At 60.4% G+C, this 15,723-nt stretch overlaps 1 protein-coding gene across 1 annotated transcript; it reads left to right on the forward strand.

Moving 5' to 3' along the window:
• Window positions 1-1,719: 1,719 nt before the first annotated feature.
• On the forward strand, window positions 1,720-8,601 carry FOXA3 (forkhead box A3). Its single transcript, XM_038767398.1, has 2 exons — window positions 1,720-1,798; window positions 7,083-8,601. Exons 1-2 carry the CDS (start codon window positions 1,727-1,729, stop codon window positions 8,229-8,231), a joined length of 1,221 nt encoding a protein of 406 aa, XP_038623326.1. The 5' UTR covers window positions 1,720-1,726; the 3' UTR covers window positions 8,232-8,601.
• The last annotated feature ends 7,122 nt before the right edge of the window (window positions 8,602-15,723 follow it).

Genomic DNA, 15,723 nt, shown 5'->3' on the forward strand with positions numbered 1-15,723 from the left:
TTCTATTAATTTTGTTAACGATGTGCATATAGCCATAAATCTATTTGTTCTGACGATTTTGACACCTGTCTACATGTTTTGTTTTATTGTCTGTCTCCCCCTTCTAGGCTGTGAGCCCGTTGTTGGATAGGGACCGTCTATCAATCAATCGTATTTATTGAGCGCTTACTGTGTGCAGAGCACTGTACTAAGCGCTTGGGAAGTACAAGCTGGGACAAGCTTGGGAAGTACAAGTCTCTCTACGTTGCCGGCTTGTACTTCCCAAGCGCTTAGTCCGGTGCTCTGCACACAGTAAGCGCTCAACAAATACAATTGAATGAATGAATAATAATGACAGTATTCGTTAAACGCTTAACAAACGCTGTGCTACGCACTTTTTCTAAGCGCTGGGGTCTATTACTCTATTTATTTATTATTACTCTATTTATTTATTTGTTTTACTTGTACATATCTATTCTATTTATTTTATTTTGTTAGTATGTTTGGTTTTGTTCTCTGTCTCCCCCTTTTAGACTGTGAGCCCAATGTTGGGTAGGGACTGTCTCTATATGTTGCCAATTTGTACTTCCCAAGCGCTTAGTACAGTGCTCTGCACATAGTAAGCGCTCAATAAATATGATTGATTGATTGATTGATTAAGGGGGTAATCGTTGGAGAAGCAGCGTGGCTCGGTGGAAAGAGCCCGGGCTTTGGAGTCAGGGGGTCATGGGTTCGAATCCCGACTCCACCGCAAGTCTGCTGCGTGACCTTGGGCAAGTCACTTCACTTCTCCGAGCCTCAGTTCCCTCAGCTGTAAAAATGGGGATTAAGACTGTGAGCCCCACGGGGGACAACTTTATCACACTGTATCCCCCCCAGCGCTTAGAACAGTGCTTTGCACATAGCAAGCGCTTAACAAATGCCATCATTATTATTATTATAATCAATCAATCGTATTTATTGAGCGCTTACTGTGTGCAGAGCACTGTCCTAAGCGCTTGGGAAGTCCAAGTTGGCAACATATAGAGACAGTCCCTACCCAACAGCGGGCTCACAGTCTAAAAGGGGGAGACGGAGAACAAAACCAAACATACTAACAAAAGAAAATAAATGGAATAGATATGTACAGGTAAAATAAATAGAGTAATAAATATGTACGAACATATATCCAGGTGCTGTGGGGAAGGGAAGGAGGTAAGATGGGGGGATGGAGAGGGGGAGAGGAAGGAAGGGGCTCAGTCGGGTTGTCCCCCGTGGGGGTCGCGCTTTTAATTCCCTGTTTTCCAGATGTGAAGTGACTCGCCCCCGGTGACAAGAGGAGGAGGCGGGATGGGAACCACGTCTTCGTCCTGCCAAGCCCGGGCTGTTTCCCCTAGGCCACGCTGCTTCTCCGACGCTTCTTCCCCGCGACGTCCCTGTGAGAGGAGGGGGAAAGGAGCCCGTCGGGGTCCCACGAGATCCCCGTCCGGGGCTCCTTGCTGGACGCCCCCCGGGCCGGGGCGCGCGCCGGCCCGCACCGGGCGGCAGGGGGCGCCCCGGGCCCGGCGAGGGCCCCGGAGGTGGGGTCTCCGCCCCGGCTATAAAGCGGGCCGGCGGCCCCCCGCTCCGGGAGCCACGGGGCCGGCGCCGCCGCCGACCCGCCCGCCTCCCCCGCGCCTGGTCCCCGCCCCGCCGGAGCGCGCTTTGGGAGCCGGGTTGGGGCCGGGGTCTCCCAGCCCCCCGCCCCCCGCCGCCGCCGCCGCCGGGGATGCTGGGCTCCGTGAAGATGGAGACCCACGAGCTGGCCGACTGGAGCGCCTACTACCCCGAGGCCAACGAGGTGGGTCCGGCCTGGCTGGGAAGGGGCCCGGCCTGCGCGACACCGGTGACCGGGCCGCCGCGGGACGGTGGGAAGGGGGGGTGGCCACCCCTGCATTCCTACGGAGGACCCCGGACCCACCTTGCTTTCAATCAGTCCTATTTATTGAGCGCTTACTGTGTGCAGAGCACTGGGCTAAGCGCTTTCCCCCGCCCCTGGCCGGTCCCGCGGCCGCCTCGGCCTCCCAACGGACGTGGCAGCGGGTTCTCCGCCCCGGGCTGGCGGGGGGCCCTCCCGCCCCCCCGTCAGGCCTGGGAGACGCCCCCAAGCCCCCTTCCTCGACCCGTCGGACCCCCCGGCCTCCTCGCCGGCCGGCCGAGCCCCCTCCCCTCCGCACCCCCGGGAAGTCCTCCTTCCCGCCTGGCTCCCGGAGTCGGTGCAACGCCTTCAGACGTGAGGTTGCCCCCGAGCCCCGGGTGGAGGCCCCGGGACACGTTGTCCCCGCGCGAGGGTCCGGCCCCCCCCCCACCTCTGATGGAGGGGGAGGGGGTGGGCACCGTCTGGGGTCGGGGGTCACCGGGGTCCCAACGCTTGGCCCGGCACCGAACGGGGCCCCCCCGACGGGGAAGGGGCGCGCGCGGGAACTCCATCACCGAGCTGGACAGAGGAGAGAAAGAGGGGGAGGTCGAGGCCCGGGTGGGTGCCTCAGCCGGGAGAGGAGGGTGGGGGTCCCAGGGTCCCGGGGGAGCGGGGGTCTCGGAGACGAAAGGCTCGGGGGCCGGTGTCCGGACACCGGGGGTAGGAGGGGCTCGAGGGGAGGTGTCCGGGCCGGACTGGACCGGGGGTTAGGAGGGGCTCGGAGACAGAGGGCTCGGGGGCCGGACCGGACCAGGGGCAGGAGGGGCTCGGAGACGGAGGACTGGGGGGGTCGGTGTCTACATCGGGAGTAGGGGGGTCTCGGAGACAGGGCTCGGGGGGAGCGGTGTCCGGCCCGGGGGTAGGAGGGTCTCAGAGACAGAGGGGTCGGGGGCGGATCCCGGATCGTGGGTAGGAGGGGCTCGGGGTTCGGTGTCCGGACCGGGGGGGAGGGGGGGTCTCGGAGCCAGGGGTCTCATGGGCCGGTGTCCGGCCCGGAGTGCGACGGGCGGCAGGAGGCCCTAGGCCGGGCCCGGCCAAGCGCTCCGTTTGCCGCCTTATTGCCGGGGGGAGGGGGGCGGCACGAGCCCCGGGAAGGAGGTGGTGGGGGGTCTACCAGAGGATCTGGAATGGGAGAACGGGGAAGGATCGCGACGGGGCGGGGGGCCGGAACGAAAGGAGAAGTGGGAGCGAGGAGTCCTGGACGGCTGCCTTCCTGAGACCTCAGACCCCCGACCCGTTCCCGGGGCTTCGACCCGGGCCGGTGCCGGGAGGCGGGGAATGGCCCCCCGGGGGGACAGGGGAGGGGAGGAGGGGGGCGGAGGGGGCGGAGGGGGCGGGGCCCGGCCGCAGTGACCTCGGCTGGAGCCAATGTCCAAGGCCTCGGTGTTTGCCGGGACCTGGTGTGCGTGTGTGTGTGTGTGTGTGTGTGTGTGTGTGTGTGTGTGTGTGTGTGTGTTGGGGGGTGGGCATCCGCCAGCCTTGAGGGGAGTGTGTTGGGAGTTGGGACACCTGAGGACCACAGGCCCGGAGAGGCCTTTCCTCTCCGGGTGGGAGCATCGGGCACCAACGGGGCCGAGCGGGGGGTGCGGGGAGGGGAGGGGGCTCCCGCCCGGGGGTCAGCGCTGGGGGGTGGGGGCTCCCCGGGCCACACCTGCCAGCAACAATGGATCATCAGAGGTTGCAGATAAGAACCGGGCCCCTGGGCAAACAGGTTTATCTCCCCGCCCCCGCCCCGCCCCCCTTATCGCCATGGTGATGCCTCCCCCCCCCCCCGCAACAAACCGGGGTGCAGGGGGTGCCGGGCCCTCGAGGAGCCGGGAGAGGGGCGCCGGACCTGGCTTCTCATCCCAGCAAACGAGGAAATGAAACTCTAGAAATGGGGGGCCCCCCCACCCCCCTCATGCCCCCGCCCCCCACCCGCGGAATACCCGAGGGGAACCTGAAAGCATCCGCCGCCAGAAGACCCGACTCTCTCCCTCTCCGCTCAGCCCTGGCCTGAGTTCTGGGATGGGTTCAGCTTGGATTACTGGAAGTCTGAGTGAGCTCTGCCAGTTAGTTAGTCGATCTATTTGTTGAGCCCCTACTCCATGCAGAGCACTGTACTAAGCGCTTGGGAGAGTACAGTGGAACCGACACATTCCCTGCCTGCAATGAGCTTCTCTCCACTCCCTAACACCATCTCCACCCCCACCTCCCTCCCCTAGGTCTCTCCAACCCCTCCCCTCTGGTGGTCTCTGCAGCTGGCAGGATTTGGGTCAGACTTGGGGAGAGGGAGGTGGGACCCCCAGAGAGGCTTATCTTCCGGCCCCTTTTTTCCACTTGGGGATTTGGGGGTGGATAGATGTTATGTTGCCAACTTGTACTTCCCAAGCGCTTAGTACAGTGCTCTGCACACAGTAAGCGCTCAATAAACACGATTGATTGATTAATAGATGAAATATCTCTTCCATTCATTCATTTACTCATTCAATCGTATTTATTGAGCGCTTATTGTGTGCAGAGCACTGTACTAAGTGCTTGGGAAGTACAAGTTGGCAACATATAGAAACGGTCCCTACCCAACAGCGGGCTCACAGTCTAGAAGGGGGAGACAGACAACAAAACAGAACATATTAACAAAATAAATAGAATAAATATGTACAAGTAAAATAAATAGAGTAATAAATACATACAAACATATACAGGAGCTGTGGGGAGGGGAAGGAGGTAAGGCGGGGGGGGAGGGGGAGGAGGGGGCTCAGTCTGGGAAGGCCTCCTGGAGGAGGTGAGGTAGTAGGAGGAGGAGGAGGAATAGTATTTACTGATTGCCTAATGAGTACAGTGCGCTGTATTGGACACTCGGGCAATGTAGCAAAATCACTAGATCCCTGCCAATAAGGAGCTTCCACTCTAATTAGAAGACAGATGACATAGAACCATGGAATATGCATAGATATCCAGGCCCTGAGGGGGTATGTCGGAATCAATCAGTCAATCAATCATATTTATTGAGGGCTTATAGTGTGCGGAGCACTGTACTAAGCACTTGGGAGAATACATCATAACAGTATAATAGGCACATTCCCTGTCCACAGTGAGTCTAGAGGGGAAGACAGACATTAATAGAAATAAATAAATTACAGATATGGACGTAAGTGCTGTGGGGTTGTGGGGGGTGGCCGCGAATAAAGGAAACAAATCAGGCGACGCAGAAGGGAGTGGGAGTCGGAAGCGCCGGAGGCAGCCGAAGTGTTGAACTTGTTTTATTTTGTTGTCTGTCTCCCCCCTCTAGACTGTGAGCCAGTTGTTGGGTAGGGACCGTCTCTGTATGTTGCCGATTTGTACTTCCCAAGCACTTAGTACAGTGCTCTGCACACAGTCATTCATTGAATGAATGAGTGAAAGTGGAGATCAGAATGGATAGCTGGAAAATTGGTGTGGGGAGGCGTGGAGGAGTGGGGATTTAGGATGCTTTGATAGTGGGGAGAGTTGGGGCCTGGTGGCTATTGGGGCAGGGAGAGGTTTGGGCCCCGGGCACAATGTGACTGAAGGATTGGGAGAGGGCAAGGTTGGGGAGTGGATGGGAAAGCCAGGAGGAGGGCTTGGGAGGAGCAAAGAGTGCAAGCAGGGTGGCAGTGGCTGAGCGGAGTGGAGAACCGATATGTAAGGTGGACAGAGCTGGTGGAGAGTCTTGAGGCCGACGGGTAGGAGTCTGTGCTGGCTGCGGGAGGAGAGGGGTGACCACTGCATGGTTTTGTGAGGAAAAGGCCCTTGCTTGGGCCCCTCTGAAATCCCCTTCCCCCTCGGGAGTGCACCAGTGAGCAGAATACCAGGTCCGAGAGTGGGAATCTGCCCTAGCTCAGCCCTGGGGGGTGGGGGCAGAAATCCAGGGCCCTGGGGGTGGTTATCTATCCCTATATTTTCGTTGATCTTGTTGGGGTTTTTTTTATGGTATTTTAAGCAGGTATTATGTGTCAGGCACCATTCTAGGGGCTGGGGTAGATAATCAGGTTGGAAACAATCCATGTCCCACATGGGGCTCCCCCTTCTAGACTGTGAGCCCGTTGTTGGGTAGGGACCATCTCTATATGTTGCCAACTTGCACTTCCCAAGCGCTTAGTACAGTGCTCTGCACACAGTAAGCGCTCAATAAATACGATTGAATGAATGAATGAATGAATGAATGAGGCTCACAGTCTTAATCCCCATTTTATAGATGGTTTAACTGAGGCACAGAGAAGTTCATTCATTCATTCATTCAATCTTATTTATTTATTATTTATTTCTAGACTGTGAGCCCGTTGTTGGGTAGGGACCGTCTCTATCTGTTGCCAACTTGTACTTCCCAAGCGCTCAGTACAGCGCTCTGCACACAGTAAGCCCTCAATAAATAGGATTGGAGGAACGAATGAATGAATTTATTGAGAGCTTACTGTGTGCAGAGCACTGTACTGAGCGCTTGGAAAGTACAATTCGGCAAGTTAAGTGACTTGCCTAAGGTCACACAGCAGACAAATGGCAGGGTCAAGATTAGAACCCAGGTCCTCTGATTCCCAGACTTTAGAGAAGCAGTGGGTCCTAGTAGATTCATTCATTCAGTCGTATTTATTGAGCGCTTACTGTGTGCAGAGCACTGTACTAAGCGCTTGGGAAGTACAAGTTGGTAACATATAGAGACGGTCCCTACCCAACAGCGGGCTCGCAGTCTAGAAGTAGTAGATGATAGAGCACGGATTTGGGATTAATGGGGATTAAGACTATGAGCCCCATGTGGGAAAGGGACTGGGTCCAGTCTGATTAACCTGTATCTTCCACAGTGCTTAGAATAGTGCCTGGCACATAGTAAGCGCTTAACAAATGACATAAAATAAAATGAACAAAAACAGACCCGTGCTCTTTCCACTAAACCACGCTGCTTACTGCAGTTCGGCCGGGGAGGGGGCGGCGGAAGTCCGGTACCCCGGGGGTGGGTATCTTTTCCTGGGGTGAGCATCTGTCCCGAGTTTAGCCCCGGGGGTGGGCGGAACAACAGGGTCCACCCATCCCATCCCCGACTCCCCTCTCCCCCAGCTCAACCACTCCAGACTCCCCGCCCCAGCTCCCCCACCCCATTCCTCAGCCTCCTCCCCTCCTCCGCGGCAACCCACCGGGCCGAGACTAACACCCTTGCCCCCTGCTCTCCCCCCAGGTCTACCCAGCCGTAGGTGCCATGCCGCCCAGCCTGAGCCCCGTCAACTCCTACATGACCCTGAGCCCGCTGGCCACCCCAGCCGCCCTGAACATGCCCTACGGCCCCGGAGGGCTCACCTCCTCGCCGCTGCCCGGGCTGGGCCCGCCCCCCGCCAGCCCGCTGGGGCTCCCGGCCACCGCCGCGGCCACCGCCGGCCCGGGCCTGGCCCCGTTGGGGCCCCAGCCCCCCGCCGCCCCGCTCGGCCCTCTTGTGCCCTACCCAGGCGCGGGGCCACCGGCCGGACCCCCGGGGCTGGCCTACCCGGCGGGGGTGGCACGCCCCAAGGACGCGGGCGCCAAGACCTACCGCCGGCCGCTGGCTCACGCCAAGCCGCCGTACTCCTACATCTCGCTCATCACCATGGCCATCCAGCAGGCGCCCGGCAAGATGCTGACGCTCAACGAGATCTATCAGTGGATCATGGACCTGTTCCCCTACTACCGTGAGAACCAGCAGCGTTGGCAGAACTCTATCCGCCACTCGCTGTCCTTCAACGACTGCTTCGTCAAGGTGGCCCGCTCTCCGGACAAGCCCGGCAAGGGCTCCTACTGGGCGCTGCACCCCGGCTCGGGCAACATGTTCGAGAACGGCTGCTACCTGCGGCGCCAGAAGCGCTTCAAGATCGACGACAAGGCCAAGAAGCCGCCCGGCGCCAAGGTGGCCGAGGGCGGGGAGGGGCCGGGGCCGGCCGGGGCCGGGGAGGGGGCCGAGCCCGAGCCGGCGGAGCTGCCGGCGGGGGCCGCGGAGGACTCCCCGCCCCGGGCCTCCCCCCGGGCTTCGCCGGCCGCCCTGGGCGCCCCCCACTACTTCCCCGGCCTGGACCTGGTGGGCGACCTCAAGATGGACGCCCAGTACAACTTCAATCACCCGTTCTCCATCACCAACCTCATGTCCTCCGAGCAGGGCAGCAAGGTGGACCTGAAGGGCTACGAGCAAGCCCTGGCCTACGGCAGCTACGGCCCCTCCCCGGCGGCCACGGCCTCCGCCGCCGCCGCCGCCACGGCCGCGGATGCCAAGCTCGGCTACGAGGCGGCCGCGGCCCCGCTCGGGGAGGCTGGGACTTACTACCAGAGCCTGTACACCCGCTCTCTGCTCAATGCCTCCTAACGGAGCCGGGAGAGGAGTGGGGTCCCGGAAGGTCAATGGAGGAGGTTGGGGAGGCGGCCGGGGGCGCGCCCAGTGTCCGGCCCAAGCGGGAAGGGGGCCGGGACTCATTCTCTCTTCCCGCGATCGCCCCATCCACCACCACCGTGGTCATTTTGGCAGCCGTGTTACGACGACAGGGGATGGGGATGCTGGGGTGCGGGGAGGGGGAGATGTGGAAGGGAAGGATCTCAGTTACTTGCCCTGAACCCCCAAACGCTGGATGAGGGAGCCGGGGTGGGATGACCTTCCTCTTTCCACCCCGCCCCGGCCCCCTCTCCCCGCCGGGGCCCTAGGTTTCTATTTAAGCGTCTTCTGAAGTGGCGGTGGGCGGTCGGGCTGGGAGGGGTGGGTCAGATGAGAGGTGTTTTAATATATAGGATCACGGCGGGCTGGGGCCGGGGGTGGGGGGGGGGCGGGGGGCACCGTGTTCGGTTTTGTTATTAAAGGCGGCGGATACCCAACCAGCTCTTCCTGCCTCTGGGTAGCCTCTTTCTGGACGCGGGATGGGGAAGGCCTGGGGGGCGGGGGCCCGGGGCTGAGGGGGAGCTTGAGGGCCTGAAAGAGGAGGGGGCTGGGTGCCCCCTGCCCCCACCCCTGCCCTCCCCATCGACCTTTATCCTCTCCCCCCAACACCCTCGCCCCCGCTCCCAGGTCCATGACCGTTGGGACAGTTTGTTAACCAAACAGCCACCCCCGCCCCCCTACTGGGGTTCCGGCCAGCGGGGCTCAGGCCTCCTGGCCTGGTGGGTGGGGAAGGGTGGCCAGAGGGCCCGGCCCGCTGGATTAATCGCTAATCCCTCGTCAGGTCCCTCCACCGTGGCCACCAAGTCCCCCTGTCTGGCCTGGGGCATTAGTGTTCTGCTGGTAGCAAACTACCCTGAAGGGGACTAGCTCGCTGACCTGATAAATTTGTATCTACCCCAGTGCTTAGAGCAGTGCTTGATACATAGTAAGCCCTTAACGAATATCCTATTACCGTAATTATAAATTATTATTAGAAAGGAAGAGGAGAGATGTAACGGGGCGAAGAGAAAGAAGAGTGGAGGGATGCACTGAGATATTCAATCAATCGTCGGTATTTACTGAGCACTTATTTGGGGCACAGCGCTGAACCAAGTGCTTGGGAGAGTACAGTGAATAGAGGCATTAATACAGACTTTAAATTAATTTCCGCACAGCATAAGGATATGGATATAAGTGCTGGGGTCCTGGGGGTGGGTTCGGTCCTCTAAGAGGTTCAGACCCAGTGCACTGGTGACTCGGAATGGGGGGAGGGGGGGAGGGAGAACAGGGTAGGGATTTGAGGGGTTAGTCAGGGGAAGGCCTCTTGGAGGAGGTGTGATTTGAACGGAGCTTTGAAGATGATGTCGGATAGGAATCCGGAGGGAGTTCCAGGCGAGGCACAGTCAATCGATCAGTTGTATTTACTGAGTGCTTACTGTGTACAGAGCACCATCCTAACGCTTGGAAGAGTACAGAAGAGCAGAGTTGGTAGACGCGTTCCCTGCTCACAACCGGCTGACAGCGCAGAGGGGGAGACAGACGTTAAAATAAATTACAGCTATGCCTGTCTCCCCCTTTGCGCTTGAGACGGGGATTAGCGGGTAAAGGGGTATGTTGAGGCAGGGGTTGGTGGGCGGAGGAATACGCTGAGGCGGGAAGGGGTTGGTGGGTGGGTAACCTGAGGCACTTAGGAGTTGAGGAGCTAAGGGTACGTTGAGGCACACAGGGTTGGTGGGCAGAGGGATTTGCTGAGGCATAGAGGTTGTGGAGCGGTGGGATATGTTGAGGCACAGAAGACGTAGGTGGAGGGATATTCTCAGAGGGGAGGGGAGGGAATTCTGAGAGGAAGGCAGGGATATTCTGAGGGGAGGGCAGGGATATTCTGAGGGGAGGACGGAGGAATATGCTGAAACTCGCAGGGTTGGTGGTTGAAGGAATATTCTGTGGTGGGACAGAACTGGTGAATGGAGGGATGCGCTGAGGCCAAAAATGGCCCCCAAATGGTTCCACAGTTGGTCCCTCGGAACTGAGATGAGGAGAGCCCCTGAGGCCCCAAGGGCTAGGGGAGGGGCAGCCTGGGGAGGGCTGTCAATCAATCGATTCATTCGGACCATTTTTTGTAAGTGCCAACTGTGTGCAGAGCACTGGACTTAAAGTACGTGGGAGAGTACACTAGAGTTAGTAAACAAGCTCCCTGCCTGCTAGGTGCTTAGAGTCTAGTGGCGGTAGACTCTTGATCACCCAGTGTGCTCAGTGAATGTGGGGGATTGTGTGTGTTCTGTGAATGTGTGGGATTGTGTGTGCTCTGGGAATGTGAGGGACCGTGTGTGCCCAAATGAATGCATGGGATTGTGTGTGTTCATGGGGGATTGCGAGTTCCCCGTGCTCGTGTGGGATTGTGCCCTGTGAATCTGTGGGATTGTGTCTGTCCTGTAAACGTACAGGATTGTGTGTGACCTGTGTGCCGTGTGCCTGGGAAGTCTGCGAAGGTGTATTCTGAAATTCTGTATTTCTGACTGCCTATCTGTGGCCGAGGGTGCGAGGGAGTGTTTGTGTGCCTGCACCTGTCTCTGGTGTAAAGCGCCGGGTCCCTTCTGCCCGTCCGTGTGTGTGCGTGGCTGTGAGGGGGGGGGAGAGCACCGTGTGTCTGCTTCTGGGTCTGCGCTCCTGGCTTCGGCCGATTCCTCGTGCGTGCTCGCCCTCCGAGGCCGTGATGGCCTGGGGCCCGAGACCGCCTGACTCCTGCAGCCAGTCCGGGTGTCGGTGTCTGAGTGTGTGTGTGTGAGTGTCTGTCCGTCTGTCTCCGCCCCCGGGGGGCAGTGACCCAAGGCTATTCTGCCTGTTTCTGGAAAAAACAACCGAGCCGCAGAAAGACCCTCAGTTTCCCCGGGTTCCCCGCCCTCCCGCTCCCCGTCCAGCTCCTCCTCACGTCCCCGTGTCTCCCCCCGCCAACCCCGAGACACAGACTCACACACACAGACTCACACACACACACCTCCCTCCCTCCCTCCCCAGCCCTGGGTGTCTCCCGGAGCCCAGTGGCCTCGGGGGTGGGGCGAACGGGTGGGTGCGGTGCCAGGGGGAGCCGGGGGCCAGGCCGGGCCGGAGCTGGGCGGCCGGAGGCAGGAAAGGCTGTGGTTTTGCTGTCCCGAGGGCCCCCGGATCCGCTTCTGCCCCGCCAACAGCCTAAATATTATTCCATGCAGGCGTCCGAGCCGGGGAGCGGGGGACGGGGGAGCCAGGGCCGAGCAAAGGGAGAGCCGAGGCTTGGGACGGGAGGAGGGTGGGCCGCCCTGGAAGGCGCTCTCAAAGCTTCCAGGGCCCGGGGTGGGTGGGGGCTGGCGACAGGGGTGGGGAGAGAATTGGGGGGGGTGCTTGGGCTGGGGTCGAGGGGCCCGGGGTCGAGGCTGATTCCGGGATCCTGGCACGAGGGCCGTCCAGGCCTCCAGGCCCCGCCCGGTGCCAGTTGCCCGGGCTTCAGACACCCGGCCACAGGCTGCCACATCCGGCTGGGTGGGGGTGGCGGGTGGGGCCGGGCACACCTGGGAACAGGTTGGGGAGGGGACCCCCTCCTCCCCCGCCCTCGGGCTGTATTACTGTAGGGTCAACTGGAAGTCTGGGAGCTCTGCCTGCCCTTCCCCCCTGGGTGAGGCCCGGGGGAGCGGGAAGCGCGGGGTGGGGGTGGACAACCGCACATCCGGGTGTGTGTGTGTGTGTGTATACCCATGTGTGTGTGTGAGGGGTGCCCCAGGAGTCCCCTCCCCTTCTCCACCCGACGGGTCACCCGCGGGCGGGCAGAGAGGCCGCCGCCACGGCCTCGGGGTGTCCGCTCCTGGCCAGCGTCCACAGGGTCCGGGAGGAGGGGCCGGTGCTCAGCCATGGAGCTCGGCAGTGGAAAAGTACACGGACGCGGGACACACGGACAGGGACACACACAGACACGGGGCCCAGAGGCCTCTCTGACTACAGACACACGCTATTTACAAACACAGACACCCACAGACTCCCATCTGCTCAGACACACACGTACACACAGTGCATGCACTTACACTGTGAACTCACGTGCGTGCACACACACCACACACTCAACGCCGCTGAAAAACACCACCGCCACCAGGCTCGCATCCATATATTCATTCGACCGTATTTATTAAGCTCTTACTGTGTGCAGAGTACTGTTTTAGGTGCTTGGGAAGTCAATCAATCGTATTTATTAAGCTCTTACTGTGTGCAGAGTACTGTTCTAGGTGCTTGGGAAATCAATCAATCGTATTTATTGAGCGCTTACTGTGTGCAGAGTACTGCTCTAGGTGCTTGGGAAATCAATCAATCGTATTTATTGAGCGCTTACTGTGTGCAGAGTACTGTTCTAGGTGCTTGGGAAATCAATCAATCGTATTTATTGAGCGCTTACTGTGTGCAGAGCACTGTACTAAGCGCTTGGGAAGTACAAGTTGGCAACATATAGAGACGGTCCCTACCCAACAGTGGGCTCACAGTCTAAAATGTGGGAAAGAACAATGCAACAATAAACAGCACCAGTCCCTGCCCGCATCGAGCTCACAGGCTGGCGTCCAGTCACCCATGTACACCCACGATGAACGTGCACACATACAGTGACCCCCCCTCCCAGTTTTGGCTCTTGGGAGGTGTTCCCTCCATCCCTTCGGACCTGGCCCAGGAACCCCCTGCGCCCTGGGGCCCTCCTCCTCCTGCCCCGATGGGAGCGGCCACCCCGGGACCGTGGGGACGGGATTGGGGGGCAGAGGAGGGGAGGGGGCTGGGCAGGAAGCTGGTCCCGGCCTTTCCCCATTCCCACGGGGCCCCGGCCCCTAGGGCACCCACATCCGGCTCCGGGAGCAGCTGACGCCCAGGCCCCTCCCTCGGCACCATTGGCCTGCCTTGCTGGAGTCCTCCCTGTTTGCTCACGGCAGCCTCCTCCTCCTCCTCCTCCTCCTCCTCCTCCTCCTCAGCCCCCCCTCCGCCCCCCAGGGGAAACAGCCGGATCCTGGGTCCCCAGGAGCCGGACCTGGACGCGTCACTGTCACCGGTCACCGGCTGCTCTCCGCCTGCTCCGTGATCCTCGGGCCCGCACGAGGATCCCAGGGCGCGACAGGCCAGGGGAGGGGGTGCCCCAGCCAGACAAATTCACTTTGACAGAGCCAGCCGCCCCCTCCATCTCCCAGCCCTGCCCCCTCCATCCCCCACCTCTGCCCTCCTTCATCTCCCAGCCCTGCCCCTCCCTGCACAGTGTTGTCCCCCTTCTCGACGTTCTGGTTGCCCCTGGCCTCCGCTTCCATTGCTCCCTGACCATCGCCTCGTTGTCTCTGGATCTCAGAGAGGGATTGGGTCTCCCTCCCTCCGTCCCGAGTCCCTCCTCCCTCTTCTCTCCCGGTTGTCCCAACCCGGGGCTCGGGCCCCGCGGGTGGAGGGACCACATGCTGGGCCGGCCTGGATTTCTGAGCCTTCCTATTTGCCCCACCCCGCCTCTCCGCCACTGCCCAGGGATCCCGGTGCCCCTCTCGGGCTCTCCAGAACATGTCCGGCCCTGCCCTCAGGAAAACTCACCCCCCACCCCAATTTCACAGCACCCCTCCCTACCGCGCGGCTGCCTTGCCCCCCTCCCCGCACCAGAGCCGCGCGGCCAGGGCCTACATATACCTATTATATATATATATATATATATTTATATATATCTCCAGGCCCCGCCCGCGGCCCGCCGCCCGCCACCCGGCCCGGCCCGGCCCCAACACCGGCTCTGTGTTCCCGGCGGCGGGCGGCGGGCGGAGGCAACACTGGGGCCTTTGTGTCTGCCTGCGGCCCCGGCCCCAGACCCGGCCCCGGCCCGGCGCAATGATGTCCTGAAGGCCGTGCCAGTTTCCTACCAAGGTGTGAGGCGGCCCAGACCCCGGCCGGGGGGCGGGGCCCGGGGAGGGGGGGCCGGGGACCGAAGGAAACCCAAACACCGGGGATTTTCCTGGCGCGTGGAGAGCTTCCTCTGTGTGTGCGTGCGTGTTTATGTGTGTGCGCGCGGGGGGCTTCTGTTCCTGCTCTGTGTCTCTGTCCCTGTCTCTCTGCAGCTCGGGCCTGCCCCTCCAAGACTGTCCCCGTCTCCCTGTCACTGTCACCTCTGCATTTCTGGCCTCGTCTCTGCATCCCCATCTCTCATCTCTGCCCGCCTCCGTGTTTCTGCCCTTCCTTCCACCTGTCCCCGCCCGCCCGTCTCAGCATCTCCTTCCTCTTCCCCGTCCCGGTCCCCAGCCCCATCCACCCCTCATTCCCCGACCCCCGCCTCGGGCCTCCCTTCGATGGGGTGGGTGGCAGTGTGAAACGGGGTGTGTGTGTGTGTGTGTGTGTCTGTATACACACACGAGACCTGAGCCCAGGGGCAGGGCAGGCCGGATCCCTACAGGGACCTGCGGGAACGGGGAGTGGGCCCTAGCCCTGCGGTTAATGGTTAAACGGCCCCAGCCGGGAGGAGGAATGGAGGCGTAGAGGCCGCCTCTATCTAGAATACACACAGCCCGGTGTTTGCAGCCAGGTTGGGGTGACATCCTGGGAGTCCCGGGCCTTCCCCTCCCCCAGCCCCTCGGGGAGACGAGCAAGGAAGAAGGTGGGGGGGGGGGGGGGATCGGGACCCTGTATATATGTATATATATTTGTACATATTTATTACTCTATTATTTATTTATTTTACTTGTACCTATCTATCCTATTTATTTTATTTTGTTGGTACGTTTGGTTTTGTTCTCCGTCTCCCCCTTTTAGACTGTGAGCCCACTGTTGGGTAGGGACCGTCTCTAGATGTTGCCAATTTGTACTTCCCAAGCGCTTAGTACAGTGCTCTGCAATCAATCAATCGTATTTATTGATTGCTTACTATGTGCAGAGCACTGTTACTAAGCTCTTGGGAAGTACAAATTGGCAACATATAGAGACCGTCCCTGCCCAACAGTGGGCTCACAGTCTAAAAGGGGGGGACGGAGAACAAAACCAAACATACCAACAAAATAAAATAAATAGGATAGAAATGTACAAGCAAAATAAATAAATAGAGACCCCTGCACATAGTAAGCGCTCAATAAATACGATTGATTGATTGATTGATTGATTGATTGATTGACCCAGGCATCCGACGGTGCCCCGGGTGCCCCGGTCCCCCGGTTTGTGGGCCCGGGCCCCGCCGGCCCCCTAGTGGCCGCGGCCGGGGCTGCAGCCCCGGCGCCCCGCCCCTTTCGCCCCCACGTCCCTCCCTGCCCGGTCCCGGCCGGTGGGTCCGCACGGGAGCCGGACCGGACCCCACCGGACCCCACCGGACCGGACGGCGGAGGGTCCCCGGCGGCCCGGGCCGGTCCCTGGGGGTGGCCCCGTTTTAACCCTTGGAGGGCCGCTCAGCCCGGCCCCCTCCCGCCCCCGAGCAGGAAGTTCTGGTTAATGATCACCCGCGCGC

Source organism: Tachyglossus aculeatus, chromosome 26 (genome assembly GCF_015852505.1).
Source record: "Tachyglossus aculeatus isolate mTacAcu1 chromosome 26, mTacAcu1.pri, whole genome shotgun sequence".
Lineage (NCBI taxonomy): Eukaryota > Metazoa > Chordata > Mammalia > Monotremata > Tachyglossidae > Tachyglossus > Tachyglossus aculeatus.